A 22,806-nucleotide genomic window follows, 5' to 3' on the forward strand; every position below is an offset into this window, starting at 1 on the left:
GGTTTAATGAAGAGAAATCCTTCTCCACTTGTCATCTTCTTCCCCCATATTCCATCACCTTCCCTGTATAGATAACACTTTGTTTAGTTTCTTCACTATCTTTCCATTATTTCTTGTTATAAATGTGTGTATAAACACATACACTAAACACATATACACACATAGTCTTATTTTTCCCTCCATTTCTTATCCAAAAAGTAGTATACTACATATATTCTTTTCTGCCCCATACCATTTTTTCCCTTATTGACTATATGTCTTGGAGAACTCTCCAGTACAGGGATCTCTTCCTTATTCTCTTGTGTTGCTATATAACATTCCATTGTATGGAATACAATGCTACATCCTTGAGTTTTGTTTTGTTTTGTTTTGTTTCTAATCCTTTGCTATTACAAAGACAGCCAGAAGGAGGAATTTTATTCATGGGTCATTTTATACTTGTCCTTATGTACCTGTGGGGTAAATAACTACAAGTAGGATTTCTGGATCAAAGGGTAAAATGCATTCACAATTTTACTACATTTGCCAAATTCACCCCACGAGGTTTCTGCCATTTTGCATTCCAGCCATTGAGATGAGACAGTGCCTGTTTCTTCAGTGCCTTGCCAACAGAATGTGTCGACAAATTTTTGAAATTTTGAAACTTTAGAGTAGAAATAATGTATCAGTGTAGTTTTTCTTTTTTCAGTGTAGTTTTTACTTCTCTTATGAATGAGATGGAGCAGTTTTTCAACTCACTTGTAGTGAATTTCTTGTTCAGTGTCTGAGTTCCTTGGGAGATGGTCAGTTCCAAGAAGTTAGAACCCTGTCATCCTTGTCACTTATCCCCAGTATCTAACACAGACCCCAGTGCTCAATTCGGTTAACACAGGATAGATATTCAGTAAAGACTTGATGAATGAGTAAACCAGTGAACAAATAAGCGAGGGAATGAGCAAGTTGTTGGCGACAGTCAGTAGTGAGCCCTTTCTTTCTCCCAGGAAGCCTTCATCTCACCTGAAGTGATGTTTTCCATGCTTCCCCAGGAGCCATATTCCCCAGAGCACCTTATCTTTCCCTGCTGATTCTCCCCCTTTTCCCATCCTCAACAGGGGGGCGCCCAGATCAGCTTGGCTGAGGTCTGCCGGACTGGGGAGAGGTCAACTCGCTGGTACAACCTCCTAAGCTACAAATACTTGAAGAAACAGAGCAGGGAACCCAAGCCAGTGGGAGCCAGTGGCCCCACCCCAGAGCCTGAAAACATGGTAAGCTGGGATGCAGGTCTGTACCATCCTCCCACACATCCAGCCCACACATCCACCCTGGGTGGATGGAACAGCAGGCAAAGCTTCTCCCAGAACAGGAGATGGCTGGGCTTCAGAGGTGGAGATAATGGATTAGAGAGCAGTAGAGAGGAGAGGAGGAGGATAGGGAAGAGGTCTCTGCTAAAGGGCAGGTACCAGGGTGGGCCATGGTGGTTCAGCAGGCAGAGTTCTCACCTGCTTCCCATTGTCAATTCTTGGTTACTTTGGACAGTCACTTTTAACAGAGGATGGGTTTGATCGTATGGATGCTGATAAGGGTGAAAGATTGTCTATTATTTTTTCTTCCACCTTCTCTCCTCCTCCTTTTCTTCTCCTTCCTTCTCTTTCATCACCATCATTTTCTGGATTTCGTTTTCTTTTAGGCACTGTCCTATTTATTACATGCAGTTTACCAAGGTACAGAAAATTTAATCAAATTACCCAGTGTTACACATCTAATAAGCAACAAAGCTAGATCTCAAACTCAGGTCTCTCTCACTCCAATAAGGAGACCACAAGCTGGCAAAGCTCATGAAAACAAAGTTCTCTACTTTCTAGTGGAGAATAGGTAAATAACATTAACCCTAGAGACCAGACTTTCCTTAGTCCCATTTCTTGAGGGAATAATGATAGTCCCTACTTATCAGAATGGTTTTTAGGATTAGATAAGGTACCACACAGTAAACTTTCTAGCGCCATGACTAGCATATTTCAGCCTTTCAGTTTGTTTTAGTTCCCTATTTCCTTTCCCAAAAGAAAATTTCAGGAATTATCTCTTGGATCTGGCCCATACTCCATAACAGCAAGTGTACTATATGCTTAGAAAAGCATAGGATCTGGTTTTTGCTCTACTCTTAGCCTCCATTTACTGAGTACCAATTATTTGCCAGGTGTTCTTCTGGATACCTTTTACATATATTCTCAATTAGTCTTCATAACAACCTTGTGTAGAAGTCATCAGAGGAAACTCAGTCTCAGAGAGGTTTAATAATATCCTTAAGTCACACAGTCTTCCCCACTGCATGTACCTTTCAGTAGAGATGTTCTTCCTCCAGGACGTCTTCCTTGAATGCAACCCCTAAGCTGGTTTTGCTGCTGCCCCTATGTTTCCATACACAACATTGATCTTTTCCTCACAGTCCTTCTCACATTGTTTCGTTGTGGATGGTTCATGTGTTGGTCTCCCTGGCTATGCTAAAATCTTCTTATAACCAGAGACCTATAATTCTGTCTCATGTAATGCCTAAATTTCCAAAACTCTTGCTGAGTAGGTCTACACATACAGGGTTATTCTCTGGAGAACTGCCAGTTTGAAGAACTAAGGACTGTATTTCTAATTTTAAGTGACCTAGGACAAGACATTAAACAACTCTGGTCTTGTTTCACACTCAACCCATTAGGAGAGTCTCAGCTCTGAGAAGCCCTGATTCCTGTCAGTTAGGGCATGGCCCATGTGTACCAGGTGAGCCCACAGCCTTTGTCTCTGCAGGATGCTGTGTCTGCTCTATTGGAACAGACAGCAGTGGAGCTGGAGAAGAGACAGGAGGGAAGGAGCAGCATGCAGACCCTGGAAGACAGCTGGTAAGTGAGGGCTCCCTTGGGCTTTAGGAACTAAGCTGTCTTGGACCTGGGTCCAGGGATGCGATCTCCGAACTCCAGGGCAATCAAGAGTTCCCCTGGGGAAACTGAGAACCTCTCTTCTCATAGGTCTGGCAGTGTAACCTGCTATAATAGTTCCCAAAACCTTCTCCCAATTTGTCACATTGTGTTCCATGCATTACCCATGCTATTTCATACCTAATGTTACTCTTTGTCTTGATGCACTTACATTTATCTTGGTAAAGAAAAAAATCTCAAGTAACTTTATGTTATATAAATGGAAAATACATACTGTCTGCCATAAAAAGAAAACAGGTGAATAATACTCCACTGTGTATATATGTGATATATATATACCATATTTCATTTATCCGTTCATCCATTGATAGACATTTGGGTTATTTCCACCTGTTGGCTATTATGAACAATGCTGCTGTGAACATTTGTGTACAGGTATTTGAGTCCCTGTTTTCTTTTCTTTTCTTTATTTATTTTTTATATCTATACCTTAGGGGTATAATTACTGGGGAGACAATCCAAGGCTCAACTGGCAGCTCCCTGGTGTCACTGGGAGCCCAGGCTGTTTGTACTCTTTCTGCTTTGCTGTCCCTTCTGTGGGACTTCTAAGGCTGCTCTGTAGTCCAGGGGCTTGCTGGATCACCAGCTATTAGATCCACCAGGCATTAGGAAAGAAGGAAAAAGGATGTGCCCCTATGCCTTTTAACCAAGGCATTTTGCTGAAAGTCCAACCCAGCAACTTCTGCTTTTTAGTGGCCAAGCTTAGCTATGTGACCTACCTAAACACGGGAGACTCGGAAATAAGATCTGATAGCTGGGTACATAAATCAAGGTTCTGTTTACTAAGGAAGAAAGTGGGAATGGATATTGGGTAGGTCATGAGCCAAGTCTGTCTCAGAAGATAACCGTGGAAAATTATATGTAATGTACACAAAAGAACATTAACACGAAGTCTAGCTAGCTATATTCCTTGCTCAGCATCTAAGCCTGAGGTCTTCTCTCCCTTTGTTAAAAAAGATTAGCATGCGTTTCCAGAATGTTACAGACATCCCACTTGGCTCAGCAGGCTGAGTTCTCGCCGGCCATGCCAGAGACCCGGGTTCAGTTCCCAGTGCCTGCCCACGCAAAAAAACAAACAAACAAAAAAACATCCCACTGCCAAAGTGAAACTTCCTCCTTGATGTAATCAGAAGGGCTAAAAGAGAATTGAAAGGGGAACAGCTTTCTCATTGTGCAATGCAGTGCTGTTTAATTTGTTGTATACTAACAAAGAGTTCTTATCATATACTTTAGAAAACGGTGATGTAGAATGGGATTCAAATGTGTCATTTTTTTTTTTTTTAGATTTTTTTAAAGATATTTTTATTGACAAATCTTCACGCACATACAGTCCATACATGGTGTACAATCAGTGGCTTTCAATATCATCACATAGTTTTGTATTCTTTACCATGATCATTTTTTTGAACATTTGCATCTCTCCAGCAAAAGAAATAAAAAAGAAAAAAACTCGTATATACTGTACCCCTTACCCCTCCCTCTCATTGACCACTAGTATTACAATCTACTGAATTTATTTTAGACTTCGTTCCCACTATTTATTTTATCCATTTTTAAATTTAATTAATTTTGTATTATCAAACCAAAACAACATACTAACATGAACATTCTTAACATATAAACATTCCATGTATGGTGTACAATCAGTGGCTCACAGTATCATCACATAGTCGTATATTCATCACCATGATCATTTTTTAGAACATTTGCATCACTCCAGAAAAAGAAATAAGAAAAAACTCACACATCCCCAGAATGAGCTGAGACCCAGCATCAAGGGATTGAGAGAACCTTCTCAACCAAAAGGGGGAAGAGTGAAATGAGACAAAGTGTCAATGGCTGACAGATTCCAAACAGAGTCGAGAGGTTATCCTGGAGGTTATTCTTACACATTAAGTAGATAGCACCTTGTTAACCACATGTAATGGAGAGGCTGGAGGGAACTGCCTGAAAATGTAGAGCTGTGTTCCAGTAGCCATGTTTCTTGATGATGATTGAATAATGATATAGCTGTCACAATGTGACTGTGTGATTGTGAAAACCTTGTGTCTGATGCTCCTTTTATCTACCTTCTCAACAAACGAGTAGAACATTGGAATAAAAATAAATAATAGGGGGAACAAATGTGAAAATAAATTTAGTAGATTGAAATGCTAGTGATCAATGAAAGGGAGAAATAAGGGGTATGGTATGTATAAACTTTTTTTTTTCTGTTTTCGTTTTGTTTCTTTTTCTGTTGTCTTTTTATTTCTTTTTCTGTATTGATGCAAATGTTCTAAGAAATGATCATGATGATGAATATGCAGCTATGTGATGATATTGTGAATTACTGATTATATATGTAGAACAGAATGATCATATGTTAAGAATGTTTGTGTTGGTTTGTTAATTTTTTTTAATTAATAAATAAATAAAATTAATCTAAAAAAGAGAAGGAACATTGCCAACTACCAATTGGAAAATGAGAGAGTGAATCCCATCTTAGAAATGGCCACACCCTGTGAATCTTGCCATGTCAGAGGAAGTATGGATTGGGTTTAAGTGCATGTGCTTTGAAATAAGACAGATGTGGGTTCAGAGTTTAGTTCAACCAACTTATGTGGGATCCTGGGTCTGGGTACAGCCTGAACATCAGTATATTTTAAAAGCTCCTGAGGTGATTCTAATGGGCAACCTGGGTTGAGGACCATCACTCTAAGCCTCAGTTTCCTCATCTGTGAAATTTTTATTTTGTAAACCAACTACATCAGGAGGCATTTTGCAGCTTCTTTAAGATTTTGCATTATAAGCACTTAACACAGACCCTGACACATACAAACACTCCATCTGCTCTGTCATTGTTCTATTATAGCCCTAAATTTGTATATTTGGTCTCAGAAGGAGTCCTTTCCCAATATCTTTTATTCCAGAGGTTGGGAAACATTTTTGTAAAGAGTCAGACAGTAAATATTCTGTACTTGGCAGGCCATATGCAACTCTGCTATTGTAGTGAGAAAGCAGCCATGGGTGCTTGAAGGGCTGTGTGCTTCATGAAACTTCATTTATGGGCAGTGAAGTTTGAATTGCATATAATTTGCACATATCATGAACTCATTCTCTTTTTGTTGTTGTTGTTTCAAATTTAAAAGTTTATAAAACCCATTCACAGTTCTGGATCATCCAAAAACCAGTGGCAACCTGGATTTGTCTTCTGGAGCTTTAGTTTGCCTACCTCTTTTTTATTCTTCTCCTTCACCTTTCCTCCACTGTGTTAAAGAGTAAGACAATATTCCTGGAACTTTTGTTTGTTTTAGGGTTCTCTCTAAGTCACGTCAATTTCTCTCTCTTTTCGCTCCCTATCTCAAGCTCTCAATCTCTCTCTCTCTCTCTCTCTCTCTCTCCCTCTCTCTCCCTTTCTCTCCTTCTCTCTCTCTCTCTCTCTCTCTCTCTCTTTTCTTCCTCTCTCCCTCTCTTCTCTCTCTATCCTCATATCTCACCCTCTCTCACTCTCTCTGGCACACTGCTGTGCTAAGATACCCTGTGAGTCACACAGGCGAAGATCCGATACTGAAAATAGGCCCAGGACCTGTCTCCCAAAACCCTGGCACAAGATCAGTGCTTTCGGCCAAATTCCAAGCTTGTGTTGAGACTTTTCACGCTGTCTCCTAGCAACCACCTTCTGTTCTCTCTCCCTTTGGGGCCCTTTCTCCCCACCCCTTACCATTCAAACTTCCCTAGACACTGACTTACAAAGAGGGCTGGGGATCCCAAAGCTGCTATAGTGGGGTAAATCCATCTGCAGCTCCCTCTCCCCAGACTGAGGGCTTCTTTCAGTCCTGAATACTAACTAGCCTTGCTGTGCCCGCTCAGCTCCAGAGTCACGTGTTGAGGTTTCCAAAAGACTGGCCCTCTGTTCTAATCTACACTCCTTCTCTCTCAGTACCCAAGCAGACCATTGTTACTGCCTTCTTTCATTTCTTTAGTTTTTTTTTTAGTGCATATAAACAGAAGACTGTTTTTTTTTTGTTTGTTTTAAGATCTGCAAGCAAAACAAAAAGAGTATTAGAAAATATAGAAGAATATAATCACAAACAATACTGGAAAAAAATGCTTGTACTTTCTTCCTTTGGGAACTTGCACGTGTGATTAGGGCAGCTGTTGAAAGGAGGAATTGTCCCAGGGCATGAGTGTCATATTTTAATAGACATCGCAGAATAGTTCTCAAATATGATTATACTAATAAATGCTCCATCAATAAGGATGGACCTTAACCTACAATGTAATACTCAATATAATCCAACTATTATTCATAATCTAGAATATGTACATTTTAAATTTTAACAGATAATGACAAATTGACTTCAGAATGTGAATTGACTGATCTAATTTATGCACCCTGCTGGGATGTGCCTGTTTCTTGTACTTTCACCAACATGATACTATAAAAATGAAAAATTTTTGCTACTCCAGTGGGCAAAAAGATATGATTTATTTTAATTTGGGTTACCCCCCCCCTTTACAATTGAGATTGAGTATTTCTTTTTCCTTTCTGAAATACTTACATGAGATTCACAGTCAAAGAGAACAGATATACAGAGTGGTTGAACACTTAGTGATATTGGACAAATCTGGGTTTGAATCCTGGCTGTACCATTTAACAGCCTCATGGCACTGGGCAAGGCATGTCAGCCCTCTGATACTTAGTTCTCCGTATCTGTAAAATGGGGATAATCTCCTTCAGCGCTGTTGTAAGGCCTTAGCATAGCACCTGGGACATATCAAGCCTTCAATAAATGCATGTGGCTTCAGCAGAATTCCTTTAGAGAAGTGTTCTCTAGTCACATGTTTATCAGTTCTTTAATGGTAAACAGAGACGCTGTAGAGAGAACCAGGGTAACCAAAGAAACTTTCGTTGAAATAGTTCTCACCCGAAGCAGGGCAAGTTTTAATTGCAAAGTTGATGGTAGAGATCCAAGATCTGTTTTTCCTATTGGGAAAATCCTAAGAGAAATTTTATGTTTATCCACAATCTCACTGAGCCAACTAACTAGAATATTAAATTTTCTGCTTTTGGCTGGAATTCTGTCAACTAAGTATGGTTATACTGTCTCATGCTGATCATAACTATCTCATACCCAACAGTTATATATCTCTTTGAAAACTAAAAATGGGAATAGAAATAAATTACTATTTAACAAGTTCAGTCCATTTGTCACTCTACATCCTTCCAACCCTGCAGTCCAAGGGGAAAAGATAATTTTTAAAAATATCCCCCAAAATCAGTCTCTTCAACAAATGGTGCTGGAACAAGTGGATATTCATATGGAAGGGAAAAAAGAAAAAAAAAAAGCTTTATTCCTTACATTGTTTTCAAAAATTAATCTTCAGTAATTAGGTTAATTCAGTAGACCATACAGCTAAACATAAAAGCTAAAACTATAACACTTCTAAAATATAGGAGAAATTCTTTGCTTTGTTGGGGGAGGCAAAGATTTCTGAGATTGGACATAAAGAACGCAAACCATAAAAGAAAAATATTGATTAATTAGACGTAATCAAAATCAAAACCTCTCTTCTTTGGAAGATACCCTTAAGAAAATGAAAAGGTAAGCTAGAGACTTGAAGAAAATATTTGCCAATATGTATATATGAGAAAGGTCTCATATCAGAATAGAAAGAACTCCTAAAACTTGGTAATAAAAATAAATGAATGTAAAAAAAAATATATATATATATTTATATATATATATATATATATAGAGAGAGAGAGAGAGGTTTTTTGTGGCTGTGTATCTACAAAGGCTTGACTGCCTCTGGATACAGCGGCAGGACTTTTCAGGTTGCAATTGCCCCAGGCGTAGGCAGAAGTGAGCTCTTTTGGGGGCTTATCTGGAGACTGTGCCTTCCCCAGGGGAGGGGTGAAGCCCCACCCAGGTGGAATCCCTCCATCAAGGAATTCAGACACCAGGGCTTGGTAATTTGAAGCCATTAAAACCAGCCTACAACCTCTCCTCTGTCTCCACCATGCCCCCAGCAGGGAGAGTCTGCCAAAGTTAAAGGTACCGCATCATCTTATGCTGGTGGGACCTGCAGTCAGACAAGCCCCACACACAGGGCAGGATAAGAAAAAAAGAGTCCAGAGACTTCACAGGAAAGTCTTTCAACCTGTTGGGTCTCACCCTCAGGGAAAACCGACGCAGGTGACCCTTTCCTCCTGATAGGAGGCCAGTTTGGCCTGGGAAAATCTGGCTGGGGTCAATAATATCTAAGTAGACCCTCCTAAGTGTGTGTGGGGGAAAGGCACCATACAAGCAGGGCAAGAAACAAGAAAACAAGAACTGAAAAATTCTCCTCTGTTAAACAAAACTTAAGCTAGAGATCCAGATAAAACTGAACTGAATGTCAAAGAACAGATAGACAACAAATTCATCCAGCAAGAAAACCCTAGATAAAAGAAGTGAAAGCAATCTCCAGAATAAACTAATTAAGGTAATTAAATGCCTAGACGCCAGCAAAAAATAACAAATCACACTAGGAAAATTGAAGATATGGCCCAGTCAAAGGAACAAACCAACAATTCAAATGACATACAGGAGCTGAAACAATTAATTCAGAATGTACGAACAGGCATGGAAAACCTCATCAAAAACCAAATCAATGAATTGAGGGAGGATATAAAGAAGGCAAGGAAAGAACAAAAAGAAGAAACTGAAAGTCTGAAAAAACAAATCACAGAATTTATGAGAATGAAAGACACAGTAGAAGAGATGAAAAAAACAATAGAAACCTACAATGGTAGATTTTGAGAGACAGAACATAGGATTTCTGAACTGGAGGACAGAACATCTGAAATCTGACAAGAAACAGAAACTATAGGGGAAAAAATGGAAAAATATGAGCAGGGACTCAGGGAATTGAAAGACAATATGAAGCGCATGAATATACATGTTGTGGGTGTCCCAGAAGGAGAAGAGAAGGGAAAAGGAGGAGAAAAACTAATAAATCACTGAAAATTTCCCAACTCTTATGAAAGACTTAAAATTACAGATCCAAGAAGTGCAGCATACCCCAAAGAGAATAGATCCAAATAGACATACTCCAAGACATTTAATAATCAAAATGTCAGAGGTCAAAGAGAAAGAGAGGATCTTGAAAGCAGCAAGAGAAAAGCAATCCATCGCATACAAGGGAAGCCCAATAAGTCTATGCACAGATCTCTCAGCAGAAACCATGGAGGTGAGAAGACAGTGGGATAATATATTTAAATTATAGAAAATATAAATTGGTTGGAGAAAAACTGCCAACCAAGAATTCTATATCCAGCAAAATTGTCCTTCAAAAATGAGGGAGAAATTAAAACATTTTCAGACAAAAAATCACTGAGAGAATTTGTGACCAAGAGACCAGCTCTGCAAGAAATACTAAAGGGAACACTAGAGACAGATACGGACACAGAAGAGGGAGGTGTGGAGAAGAGTGTAGAAAGGAAGACTATGAGTAAAGGTAAAAAAAAAAAGGAAAATTACATATGACATATAAAACCCAGGAGGCAAAATAGTAGAAGAAAGTACTACCCATGTAGTAATAACACTGAATGTTAATGGATTAAACTCTCCAATCAAAAGACATAGTCTAGCAGAATGGATTAAAAAACAGGACCCATCTATATGCTGTCTCTACTCAAAGGACATGAGGCCAAGGACACAAATGGACATTTACACACCAATGTTTATAGCAGCATTATTAACAATTACCAAGAGATGGAAACAGCCAAAATGTCCATCAACAGACAGTTGGCTAAACAAACTGTGACATTTACATAAGATGGAATATTATGCAGCTTTAAGACAGAATAAACTTATGAAGTATGTAACAACATGAATGGACCTTAAGGACATTATGCTGAGTGTGATTAGCCAGAAACAAAAGGACAAATACTGTATGGTCTCACTGATATGAACTGACATTAGTGAATTAACTTGGAATATTTCCTTGGTAACAGAGACCATCAGGAGATAGAAATAGGGTAAGATATCGGGTAATTGGAGCTGAAGGGATACAGATTGTGCAACAGGACTGAATATAAAAACTCAGAAATGGCACAATATTACCTAACTGTAATACAATTATGTTAAAACACTGAATGAAGCTGCATATGAGAATGATAGAGGGAGGAGGGCTGGGGCATAAATGAAATCACAAAGAAAGATAGACGATAAAGATTGAGATGGGGTAATCTAAGAATGCCTAGAGTGTATAATGATAGTGACTACATGTACAAATTTTAAAAATGTGTTTGCATGAGGAAGAACAAAAGAATGTCATTACTGCAGTGTGCTGAAAATAGATGGTACTTAATATTTTAAAATTTCAACTAATGTGTGAGACTAAAGCAAAAAATGTTTATTTGGTACAAATCTATACCTTGAACAGTGCATCTCCTAATATAACTTATGTAGATAGTTGATTGAACACCTTAAGTACATTGAACTTTGTATAGGAAAAGAGATTTGGTTGGTTTGTCCAGGTGATGCCCTGATGAATCCCAGAGTGATTTGATCAGTGAGTGGGAAAATATTTGCAGTCACCGAATGGTGAAAACGGGGGAAAACTCAACTTCCCCAAGTTGAATTCTTGATATTCTCACAAGCAGTGTGGACAACCAAAGTTATAGGCTGAGCCCCCAGTCTTAGGGTTTGTTCATATGAAACTTAAACCCACAGGGGATAGGTCAAGCCTACTTAAAATTGAGCCTAAGAGTCACCCCCAAGAGAACCTCTTTTGTTGCTCAGATGTGGCCTCTCTCTCCAGCCAACACAGCAAGCAGACTCACCACCCTCCCCCTGTCTACATGGGACATGACTACCAGGGGTGTGGATCTTCCTGGCAGCATGGGACAGAAATCCCAGAATGAGCTGAGATTCAGCATCAAGGGATTAAGAAAAACTCTAGAATGAGCTGAGATCCAGCATCAAGGGATTGAGAAAACCTTCTCAACCAAAAGGGGGAAAAGTGAAATGAGACAAAGTGTCAATGGCTGAGAGATTCCAAACAGAGTCAGGAGGTTATCCTGGAGGTTATTCTTATGCATTAAGTAGATATCACCTTGTTATCCAAGATGTAATGGAGAGGCTGGAGGGAACTGCCTGAAAATGTAGAGCTGTGTTCCAGTAGCCATGTTTCTGGATGATGATTGTGTAATGATATAGCTTTCACAATGTGACTGTGTGATTGTGAAAACCTTGTGTATGATGCTCCTTTTATCTACCTTGTCAACAGATGAAAGGAACATATGGAATAAAAACAAATAATAGGGGGAACAAATGTTAAAATAAATTTAGTAGATTGAAATGCTAGTGATCAATGAAAGGGATTAGTAAGGGGTATGGCCTGTAAAATTTTTTTTTTCTGTTATATTTTTCTGTTGTCTTTTTATTTCTTTTTCTGAATTGATGCTAATGTTCTGGGAAATGATCATGATGATGAATATGCAACTATGTGATGATATTGTGAATTGCTGAGTGTATGTGTTGGGAATGTTTGTGTTTCTTGTAATTTTTTTTTTAATAAATAAAAAATCAAAAAAAAAGAATAGGATAGAAAGATCAAAGGTGATGGTGGAATTATACAGAGAAGGTAGGGTTTAACAAATGAATATGATCGCTGAATCATTAAATTGATATTTCTTTTAGACTCCAGTATCTTAGAGCAGCTAGAAGTAAAAACCTAAAATTGTGGAATGATAGCCCATACCAAACTCTGAAATCTGTTCTACAACTAATTGTTGTGCTGTGCTCTGAAATTTATTGCTTTTTTATTTTTCACAAAAAAAAGAAAAAAAATCTGTTGAGATGATAAAAAAAATATTTATTTCTTCTAGCCTCCTATGTTCTGGAGCAGCTAGAAAGAAAACTCTGAGAGGATGGTTTTGTAGCCCATGACAGACTCTGGAATCTGTCCTGTAACTACTTGTTGAAGAGTGCTTTGAAAATGATTGCTTTTTTCTTTCTTTGCTTTATATAATATGTTATATTATACAACTAAAGAGTCAAAAAATATATATAGAAATATGAATGGTTAGGAAGCACATGAGATCCTCTACAGGGAAATGCATATTAAAACCACAATGACATACCAGGACACACCCAGTAGAGTGACTAAATTTAAAGACTGACAGAATCAAGTGTAGGTGGGAACTGGAATCCACATAGCATTGCGAGTGGGAATATAAAACGGCATAATGACTTTAGAAGAACAGTTTGTTGGTTTTTTAAAAAGAAGAGCTCACATTTAACCACATAATCCAACAATTCCACCTTTAGGTATATATCCAAAAAAATGTCAACACATATCTATGGAAAGACTTGTCCACAAATGTTCATGGAAGCTTTTTTCATGATTACTAGAAAGTGGAAACAATTCAAATGTCCATCAATTGGTGGATGCAATGGAATATTACACAAATAACTACACAAAGGAATACTACCCAGCAGTAAAAAGGAATGAATTACTAATATATGCAGCAATAGGGACAAATTTCAAAAACATCATGCTGGGTGCGTGGGTCGTTCCATGATAATATGCTCACCTGTCATGCAGGAAACCTGGGTTCAATTCCCTGCCCAGGCACCCAAATAATCAGACAAAACCATGCTGAGAAAAAGCAGCTAGACACAAAATAACACTATTTGATTTCATTTATATTAATCTCTAGAAAAAAATCAAACCTAATCAATATGACAGAAAGCAGAGCAGTGGCTGTCTGAGGCTAGAGATTAACTGGGAAAGTGACAAAGGGGTGATCCATATCTTGACTGTGATAGTGGTTACACAGGTGAATACATTGAATAAAAGTCATTGAATTTTACACCAAAAGTGGATGCATTTTATTATGTACAAATTACAACTTACTAAAATTGTTTTTTTTTAATGTGTCCTCAGTCCTGAAGAGGGCTGGAAGTCCTGCCATCGTCCAACTAAAGGCAGGTGAGCAGAGGCAGCATGATCTCTGGATGCGTAACCAAAATCTTTTGTCATCACAGGAGGTACGAGGAGGAGAACAGCGAGAACGAGGCAGCAGCTGAGGAGGAGGAGGAGGAGGAGGAGGGAGAGGAGGATGTTTTCGCTGAGAAGACCTTACTGGATACGGACGAGAGCCCAGCATTAAAGGTAGGGAGGCGTGTGGAGATGGGAGGAGCGATCTCTAGAGAAAGAGTCCTTAATCCTTGAGCCCAGGCAGTCAATAAAGACTTGAGGCAAAGTCTCATCTCCAGAATCAGGGGTCAGGCCCTCAGAATGGGGTAACCTAGAAGGTTGTATGGGAGATTCCTTTTCTATACCACAAGTCATTTCTGTGACAGTAAACCAGATAAGGCTACTTGCCCCTCTTGTCTCTGCTGTCCTTTGCAGTTTCTATTTCTCTGGACAAATCTCAATATAGTCATATGGGTTTGGGCTCAAATTTGGCTCTGCCACTCCCTAGCTGTGTCATGTTAGGTAGATTCCTCCACCCTCTTGGGCCTTCATGTCCTCATCCCTAAAATGGATGCAATAAAACTGACCTTGCAGATAGGTCCTATGGCTTCGAAGGGATATAGTTCTTTATTGGATCTGCCCAGCATACAATATGAGAAGGGATCCAATCAAGATCCCTTGCAGCTTCCCTGCAGCTCTAGGATGGCACATAATACAAGATTCACTTTCCATAAAGATCTCTATTTTCTTTCCACCTGTAGGACTCCTAGAAATAAAGCACCTGTTGGGTTTAAGTAGGGTACCTGGGGGTTGAGATGCAGACCGTGTATGGTACAGAGGTGCCCAACCAAGGCAGGGCTGGAGAACAACCTTTTGCAATTTCTCCAACCAGAACAGATGCTTTTTAAAAACTTGCACAAAGGCACTGTTAGGCTAACAAAGGCCCTGCATATAGGTGTTTTTGTTTGTCTGTTGACCAGTGTAAAAGGAAAGCAGAAACTCTCATGACCTAGTTTTAAAAAACTAGACTTGCTGATTGCCTCCAAATTACAAGAATGAGTCTGCTTTTCTTGGTGGGGCAGTGGAGGCCTTGGATGCGGCTTTACCAAAATGTCATTGGCACACCAGTCTTCAGGGTATAAAGTCTGGGACATCCCTGCACGAGGAATATCTGTTGTGCACATGGTTTGTTTGAGGACTGAGTGGGCTCCCAGTAGCCCCAACTCCCCAAGTTTCATCAAAGAATATAGGCACCATACTCCCCGCCTTGGGTGCCACCTGACTGGACTGAGCTGAGTAAATCAAGCAGTGCTAGATCCCAGGAAGTCTCCAGGTTCCCCTGTTGAATGGGCCAAAGACGAGATTATCTGGAATGGGAAGGAGCTGGGGACTCAATCCCATGTGTCTTGGGGAGGTGTCTGGGTCTGTGTGAAGACTGGTGGTTTCAGGCTCTGACTTCTTCCTCAGGTGGACAAAGAAACCAACACAGAGACCCCATCCCCATCCCCCACAGTGGTACGACCCAAGGACAGGCGGGTCGGTGCCCCACCATCTGGGCCCTTTCTTCGAGGGAGCACCATCATCCGCTCTAAGACCTTCTCCCCCGGACCTCAGAGCCAGTATGTATGCCGGGTAAGCAAATGTGGGGCCCCCTGCCACCTCACAAAACACTGCAACTCCCCAGGATAGCAGAGAAGCTTCAGCCTCACACAGCCATGGATGCAAATCCCAATGACTCTCCCTCACACATAGTTGGGTATCCTCTGAGCCTCAGTTTCCTCATCTGGAGTTAATAGACCAACATCATAGGATCTGAATTAGACTGAATTAGATAAAGCATGTAAAGGGCACGGTCTCCAGTACTTGTCAATGTTATTATTATTCCACCTGTCTCGCCACCTCTTCCATGTTCAATCCCTGCCCTCCATCCTACTCAGCCACTTGCGAAAGTCACTGACCCTCTACTGCACTTAAATGTGCATTTTTCTTTCCCACCTCCAGGGTGTTTCTTGTGTGCAGTCTAAGATTGCAAAATGGCAACAGACATTTTATTTGGTCTCGTTTTTTAGTTGAATTAGTTACCAACATTTAAAATCAGGAAAGGCAAATAAAATAAAAATGGGAAGGTTTCACATAAAATCCTAGTTTACTCTGGCCTCCACCTGGCCCTCTTTACCTATTTAGTTTGCCAACCTGCTCTTGCAGGTTCCACCAGAGCTTATAAGCCCTGCTCTAGGTCTCTGTTCTTTCACACTCTTGCCTTGTATCTTGGTTTGTCAGGCTGCGATCACAAATGCCACTCAATGGCTTGGCTTAATGATGGGAATTTATTGGCTTATGATCCTGAGGCATAGGAAGTCCAAAATTTCGACTGTATTCTGGTGCTGACTGCCAGCAATTCTTGGGGTTCCTTGGCTTTCTCATCACATGGCGATGTCCTCTCCTTTCTTACTTCTGTGACTCCCAGATTCTCTTTATGAGACTTCCAGATTTCTGGATCAAAGGCCAGCCATCATTCAGTTGGGCAACACTGTCACTAAAAGTAACATCTTTAAGAGGTCCTATTTACAATAGCTTCACACCCACAGAAATGTGGATTAAGAGTAAGAAAATGTTTTTTCCGGGGTACATAACTCAATCTTCTACACCATGCTATCCAACTCTTCTGCCCCTTTCCAGACCAGCCCACTGTATTAGTTTGCTAAAGCTGCTGGAATGCATCAGAAATGGAATGGCTTTTAAAGGGGGATTTATTAGGTTGCAATTTTACAGTTCTAAGGCCGTGAAAATGCCCAAGTTAAGAACCAACAAGAAGTTACCTTCACTCAAGAAAGGCTGATGCCATCTGGAACACCTCTGTCAACTGGGTAGTCACCCGGCTGGCATTTGCTGGTCCCTTGCTCCTGGGATCTGTTGCTTTCAGCCTTTTTTTGTGGTGGTTCCTCACTTGGCTTCTCTCTTGGGCTGCGTTTCATCTCTTGGCTTCCTTCGGCTCTCTCCAGATTCTGGCTTGCTTAATATGCCATGGGAAGGCACATGGAGACATCTGCTGGGCCCTGCATATATCTCCAGACATCTGAGTTTCATGTTGGCTCTGAAGCAGGTATTTTCCAAGCATCTGCATCTGAGGTTTCTCAAACATAGTTTCCCTTTTAAAGGACTCTAGTAAATGAATTAAGACTCACCTCGAATGGATGGAGTCACATCTCCATCTAATCAAAAAGCTACACATCAATGATACAATTGGGTATATCATATCTCCATGGAAGTAATCTAACCAGAAGGTCACACCCACAACTGGGAGTGTCACATCTCTTTAGAGATGATCTAATCAAAAGACTTTCCACCCTACAATATTGAATCAGGATTAAAGGACATGGGTTTTCTGGGGTACACAACACTTTCAAGCTAGGACATCCATTTGCCTTTATTCTACAGTGAGTGGAGGGTTTGATCACTTATCAAGTCTGAGGGGTCGTGATGCTTGCTGGGGCTACAGAGCCAGACCCTGCACAAGAACTTTCAGTGGAGATGATGCAGATAAGGCACGTGTTTCCTAAGTCCTAGTTGAAGCAATGTGCCAATGTCCTTACTTCCCCTCTGCCATAGAGAACCACTGAATAACAAAGAGAAGCATGAGCAGAACCTTCCTGTCTAACATTCTAATCAGTCATCACAGAAGGAAATAGTACAAAGGCCAGTGGAACTTTCCCTCCATCAACCTTCCATTCACCTACCCTTATTGGTGAAGAGGATACCGAGGGGAGGTCTTAGTATCTGAGAACTCAGTATTTAAGACCTCAATGATAGGATTGTGTTGAGAAACTAACTTCTTTATAACATGGGAAATTTCCACTAATTCACTGGCTACTTATCATGTTAGTCCTCCCTAAAAAATCCTCTGCATTTGCTCTCAGTAAGACCATAAACCCCTCCTTTCTGTGTCAAATCTCTAGCTAATTGTAAGCATTCTGAGCTTTTAAGCTCTGAAAAGACAATGCAAATACAGTGCCCACTGACAGCGCATTTTGCCAAAGGCACAGGGTGTCCTGAAGTCTGAATGTAAGGTGGAATTCCTGAATCGCAGGTGAAGGCTCTTGCAATTAAGCCAATTCGCATCTGAAGAGAAAAAAATCCAATCAGCGCTTCAAAAGTGAATAATATGAAGGATTTAGAAAAGCCCTTTGGATAATGGATAAAACCCTCTGTTTTTGCAAAAATTTACTGCCTTTATGAGCATGCACTGGAAATCCAGCACAACACGAACAACGTTGCTCGTCAGAGAAATCACACCAAAAGAAATGAGGGTCTGATTCAGTATTTTTTTTATCAGGATTAGCATGTAGTTGTAATTTGGTTAAATGGAAGATATAAAATGGAGTGACAGTGTATTCTGTTTTCAGACTAAAGACTCAATTCAACCTCTCCCCCATCAATATCCCACCCTGATATTTACTATAATTCTAGTCCCTGTTTAAGTAGATTCACTTTAAGTGGTCCTTTTCCAGGACTGGCATCCTCAGATAACAAGGTGCTCCAGTCCCACCTGTAACAAGCCTAGCGCTATGCTGGGCACTTCACATAAATTATTATCCATGTGAAAGTGTTAATAATGGGAGGATATATAGGAATGCTGTATTTTTTTCTATGATGTTTCTGGAAGCCTACAACTTCTCTAATTAAAAATTAGAAAAAAAAATATTATCCATGTGAGTTAAGATGCTTCCTTTTTTCCCAGTCAACTTGATTCATATACCACGGGCAAAAAGGGACTTTCTGAGCAAAGCCATATCTTCTTCCTTCTTTGCTTTCCAGCCGGCCCACTTCAGCTCATGCTTATCTCTAAAGTAGCCAACAGTCCAACATCCTGACTTTTTTCCTGTCATCTCCCTTAAAACTCCATAGACATGCAGTCTGTCTCTCAAGGTACAACAGGTAACAAATTTAAATCTGTTTTGCATCCACATAATGAGTGTTAAATTCCCAACAAGGAATTTTGGTGTTCGTGCTGCCCACTCTCCAATCCTGCCTCCACTACACAGCAGTTCCACATTTTCCAGTTTTTTACTTACATTACTCTACTTCCTTGTACCAAATCCTGTTCTGATCAGGGCTTCTAATTGCAAGCAACAGAAACAGACTCTGAGCAGTAGAAGCAGGGAAGGAATCTGTGGAAAGGTAATTGAATAGCTCACAGATTCATCGGAAGGCTGTAGACCAGCTTCAGAAGTCAGGTAGGGACTCAGGGCCAAGGGATTGAGAAAACCTTCCCGACCAAAAGGGGGAAGAGAGAATTGAGACAAAATAAAGTGTCAGTGGCTGAGAGATTCCAAACCAAGTCGAGAGGTTATCCTGGAGGTTATTCTTACGCATTATAAATAGATATCACCTTGTTAGTCGAGAGGTAATGGAGAGGCTGGAGGGAACTGCCTGAAAATGCAAGGCTGTGCTCCAATAGCCATTTCTTGAAAATGATTGTATAATGATATCGCTTTCACAGTGTGACTGTGTGATTGTGAAAATCTTGTGTTTGATGCTTCTTTTATCTACCTTATGGACAGATGAGTGAAACATATGGATTAAAAATAAATAAATAATAGGGGGAACAAATGTGAAAATAAATTTAGTAGATTGAAATGCTAGTGATCAATGAAAGGGAGGGGTAAGGGTATGGTATATATGAATTTTTTTCTGTTTTCTTTTTATTTTTCTGAACTGATGCAACTGCTGTAAGAAATGATCATGGATGAATATACAACTATGTGATGGAAAAAAAGAATGTTCGTATTGTATGTTGATTGGTTTTATTAATAAAAATTTAAAAAGAAGAAGAAGAAGTCAGGTAGGAACATGGCAGGCCTGATCACAGCCAAAACCACACCGCAGAGCCGGTCGGGTGAGGACCCTATCAGTGCTGCTGCAGGACTTGGCCCCCAGCTGGCCATACTGCTGCCTTGGTCTCAGTACCAGCTCCCCCAACGGGTCTCCTGTCACTGCTGGCCATGGAAGCTTTGGTTGCTGCTGCTGTCACTGACTGCACATGGCTTCTCCCTAAGGTTCTGATAAATGTAGCATGTTTGTGGAACAAGAGTGTGGCCTGCTTAAATCAGAGGGGATCTATCACAGAGAATTGGGTCCAACTCACCAGGTTGTGATTCAGAGTCTGGGACAGTTGCATCCAGTTGGGAGAGCCCAGTCCTGTGCCTGCCTCTAACTGCAAGGACAACTGTGCAAGCCAAGACTCTGGTGCTTTCATTTTTCAGTAATGGGAAGTGGGCTGTCCTCTTACCAAGACTTAGATGGTGGAGATTTCCCCACCCATAAGCTGAAATTTCTAATGCTAACTAGCCGTGTCCCCCACCAAAAAAAAGAGATTTCCTGTCTTCTAATCTCACAAACAATCCTACAAGGCAAATTGTATTAACTCCATTTCATAGATGCCAAAGCTGAGGCTCATGAAGTCAAAGTGTTTTGTTCTAGGTCACACAGCTTCTAACTGGCAAAGCCTGGAATCTGACTCTAAAGCCTGCAGCCTTTCTGCTGCTTAGAACCACTTGCCAAGGGGGGTCTTTCTGCTATTAAACACTACCACAAGACTATACTATGTCTGAGATTAAACACACGAAAATACCTTTAAATAAAAAAATGTCAAGTTCAAGACTTATTGTAGCTTTCATAGATCTTTTATGACATGGTCTTTAACACATAATCAATGCAATGGAAGGATCAATTGTCCTGATACATATTTCCTGTTATTGTAGCACATCTTCTACAAGTGCCGCCTTTGAAATGAAACAATGTAGTATCCAACCCACCTTCCCAAACTATATCCAGCCAGTCTATCTAGATGAATCTACCAAAGTTGACAAGTGGCCCACCTGTCGTTCTGCACATTTGTGTCATCTCTGAGCCATATGTGCATCTAGAGACCAGGAAAGGGCATGGTCCTGGAGTCCAGCATACCTTGTACTCTTGTTCTGATGCTCACCAGCTGCATGATGCATAGATGCGTCTTATCATCTCTGGGGCTCAGTTTTCTCATGGTTTTCTATTCCTGGTTCTTGTGCAGGCTCTGCCTACTGCAGTAGTTATTTCATCAAAGAATACCCTGGGGTTATTGTGTTCATTAACTTAGCAGGACTATTAATATGATTATCGTTAATAATTATTAATAACCATGAGAATGACGACACTAACAGCTTCTCAGGAGAGACGTGCAGCAATGAGCTGAGAGCTGCTGGAATAGGCTGGGTAGCCCTGGTCTGTGGCAGCCCCACCAACTTTGGAACCTGACTGTAGAAGGAAACCACTACCACACCCACCTCCCACCCCTTCCCCACATCCACTTCCCAGGATGTACCATCACCTGGACCTTCCCTCCACAGTCCCCCTGGGTGGAGATGGCACATTCTTAGTAGAAAAACTCGCTCATCTTGACCACACACCTGCCTTCTAGCTATGGAGGGGAATGTTAGCCTTCTGGGGAAGTTTAAACCAGTGATTGAGGAGATTATGATGGAGGATAGCTGTATTCAGCTGAGCCCTCCCCAAGCCTGTTGGCCCCCATCTCTTCCAAGAAGATGGTACCTGAGGCTTTGCCTGTGAGCAGCTCTTTTTTTTTTTTTCAATCAATTTGCCCTTGTCTCCATTTGAGCCAGTAAAGGTGGGCTCTTTGAGCAACAAGGAAGACTAGATTCAAATAGACTTTTGTGGAGTAGGCCAAGGGAGCAAGCTGTCCTGGTGATTGCAGGTGCCCGCCCTGGAGGTTCACTGCCCACTGTGCTGCTTACTAGCTCTCCAACTTTACAAACTTTTATGCCTGTGTCTTCTCTTCTGTGAAATAATGATGCTCCCATAGCATGGGGTTGTTGTAAGGATCAAATGAGGCCCTGCATGTCTAGCAAATGGCGGTGTGCATCACACATGATACATGCTCAATGAATGTTCCCATAAAGGAAAGCAAGGTCTGAATGAAGCCTGCCTCCTGTGGGTCCAAGGCAAGGGTGACTCTAGGTGTGTTGGCACAGGAGAAGAAGGACCAGGCTGAGTGGGGAACCTGACCTCCCTCCTGGCCCCGGGAAATTCCATATTGTACTCCATCCATGCTTAATTTTCCACGGCACTTTTCTTGCAGCTGAATCGGAGTGACAGTGATAGCTCAACTCTTTCCAAAAAGCCACCTTTTGTTCGAAACTCCCTCGAGCGGCGCAGCGTAAGGATGAAACGGGTAAGAGTATTATTACCTCGAAGCTATCTGCATGCCTGCTCCTCCCAACTGTCCCCAAATCCTGCATCTCACACACACACCCATCATCAGGAATGTCTGACCCATCCCTCCTCAGCCACTGATTTGAATAATGTCGCTTTTGCACACAAGGTCATATTTGCAAAGGGAAGTCTGTGAACTGAAAGGTTTGGGGAGGCACTGGGGAAGGTGTTAAAGGACAGATGTTGTAACATTGTTATTATCATGGTAAATAGGATGGATGAGGAATGTGCATACATTTGCTTTGTCTTCCTGGATAGAAATCAAGGTCATTAACAACCAACCATGCCAGGTGCTAGAGGACATGCATGGTGGATTGAGCTGGCTAGCTGAAGGTTCTCATACCCTCCCTGCCATCAGGGAAGCTGAACTGACCTGAAGCAGGGAAGTGTGAATGGGCTTCTCTCAGACAAGTAGGAAATAGAAAGAGAAGAGGCCCTAGGCTGGCCCTGCACAGAAGCATTAGACACAGGACTAGCTTTAGGTAGAGGGCCTACTCCTGAGTCTGTCTTTTACCACTCAGAGCTGCAAGAGATGCAGAGGGTCCCTCACAGAAGTGGTTCTGGTAAGTTTGCAGAACCAAAAGAGACTCGAGGGCTAGAATGTTGGAAGACAAAGAAGTAGCAA

At 40.9% G+C, this 22,806-nt stretch overlaps 1 protein-coding gene across 3 annotated transcripts in view; it reads left to right on the forward strand.

Moving 5' to 3' along the window:
• WWC1 (WW and C2 domain containing 1) overlaps positions 1–22,806 on the forward strand; it is a 164,372-nt gene that overhangs the window by 136,357 nt on the left and 5,209 nt on the right. For all 3 annotated transcript variants that reach the window (XM_077137600.1, XM_077137601.1, XM_077137602.1), the window contains exons 16-20: positions 1,092–1,244; positions 2,773–2,864; positions 13,982–14,108; positions 15,381–15,545; positions 22,048–22,140. In XM_077137600.1, coding sequence (XP_076993715.1) covers positions 1,092–1,244; positions 2,773–2,864; positions 13,982–14,108; positions 15,381–15,545; positions 22,048–22,140 — 630 coding nt within the window. The remainder of the gene's footprint in view (positions 1–1,091; positions 1,245–2,772; positions 2,865–13,981; positions 14,109–15,380; positions 15,546–22,047; positions 22,141–22,806) is intronic.

The sequence above is a fragment of the Tamandua tetradactyla genome, chromosome 20 (genome assembly GCF_023851605.1).
Source record: "Tamandua tetradactyla isolate mTamTet1 chromosome 20, mTamTet1.pri, whole genome shotgun sequence".
NCBI classification, from domain to species: Eukaryota; Metazoa; Chordata; class Mammalia; order Pilosa; family Myrmecophagidae; genus Tamandua; species Tamandua tetradactyla.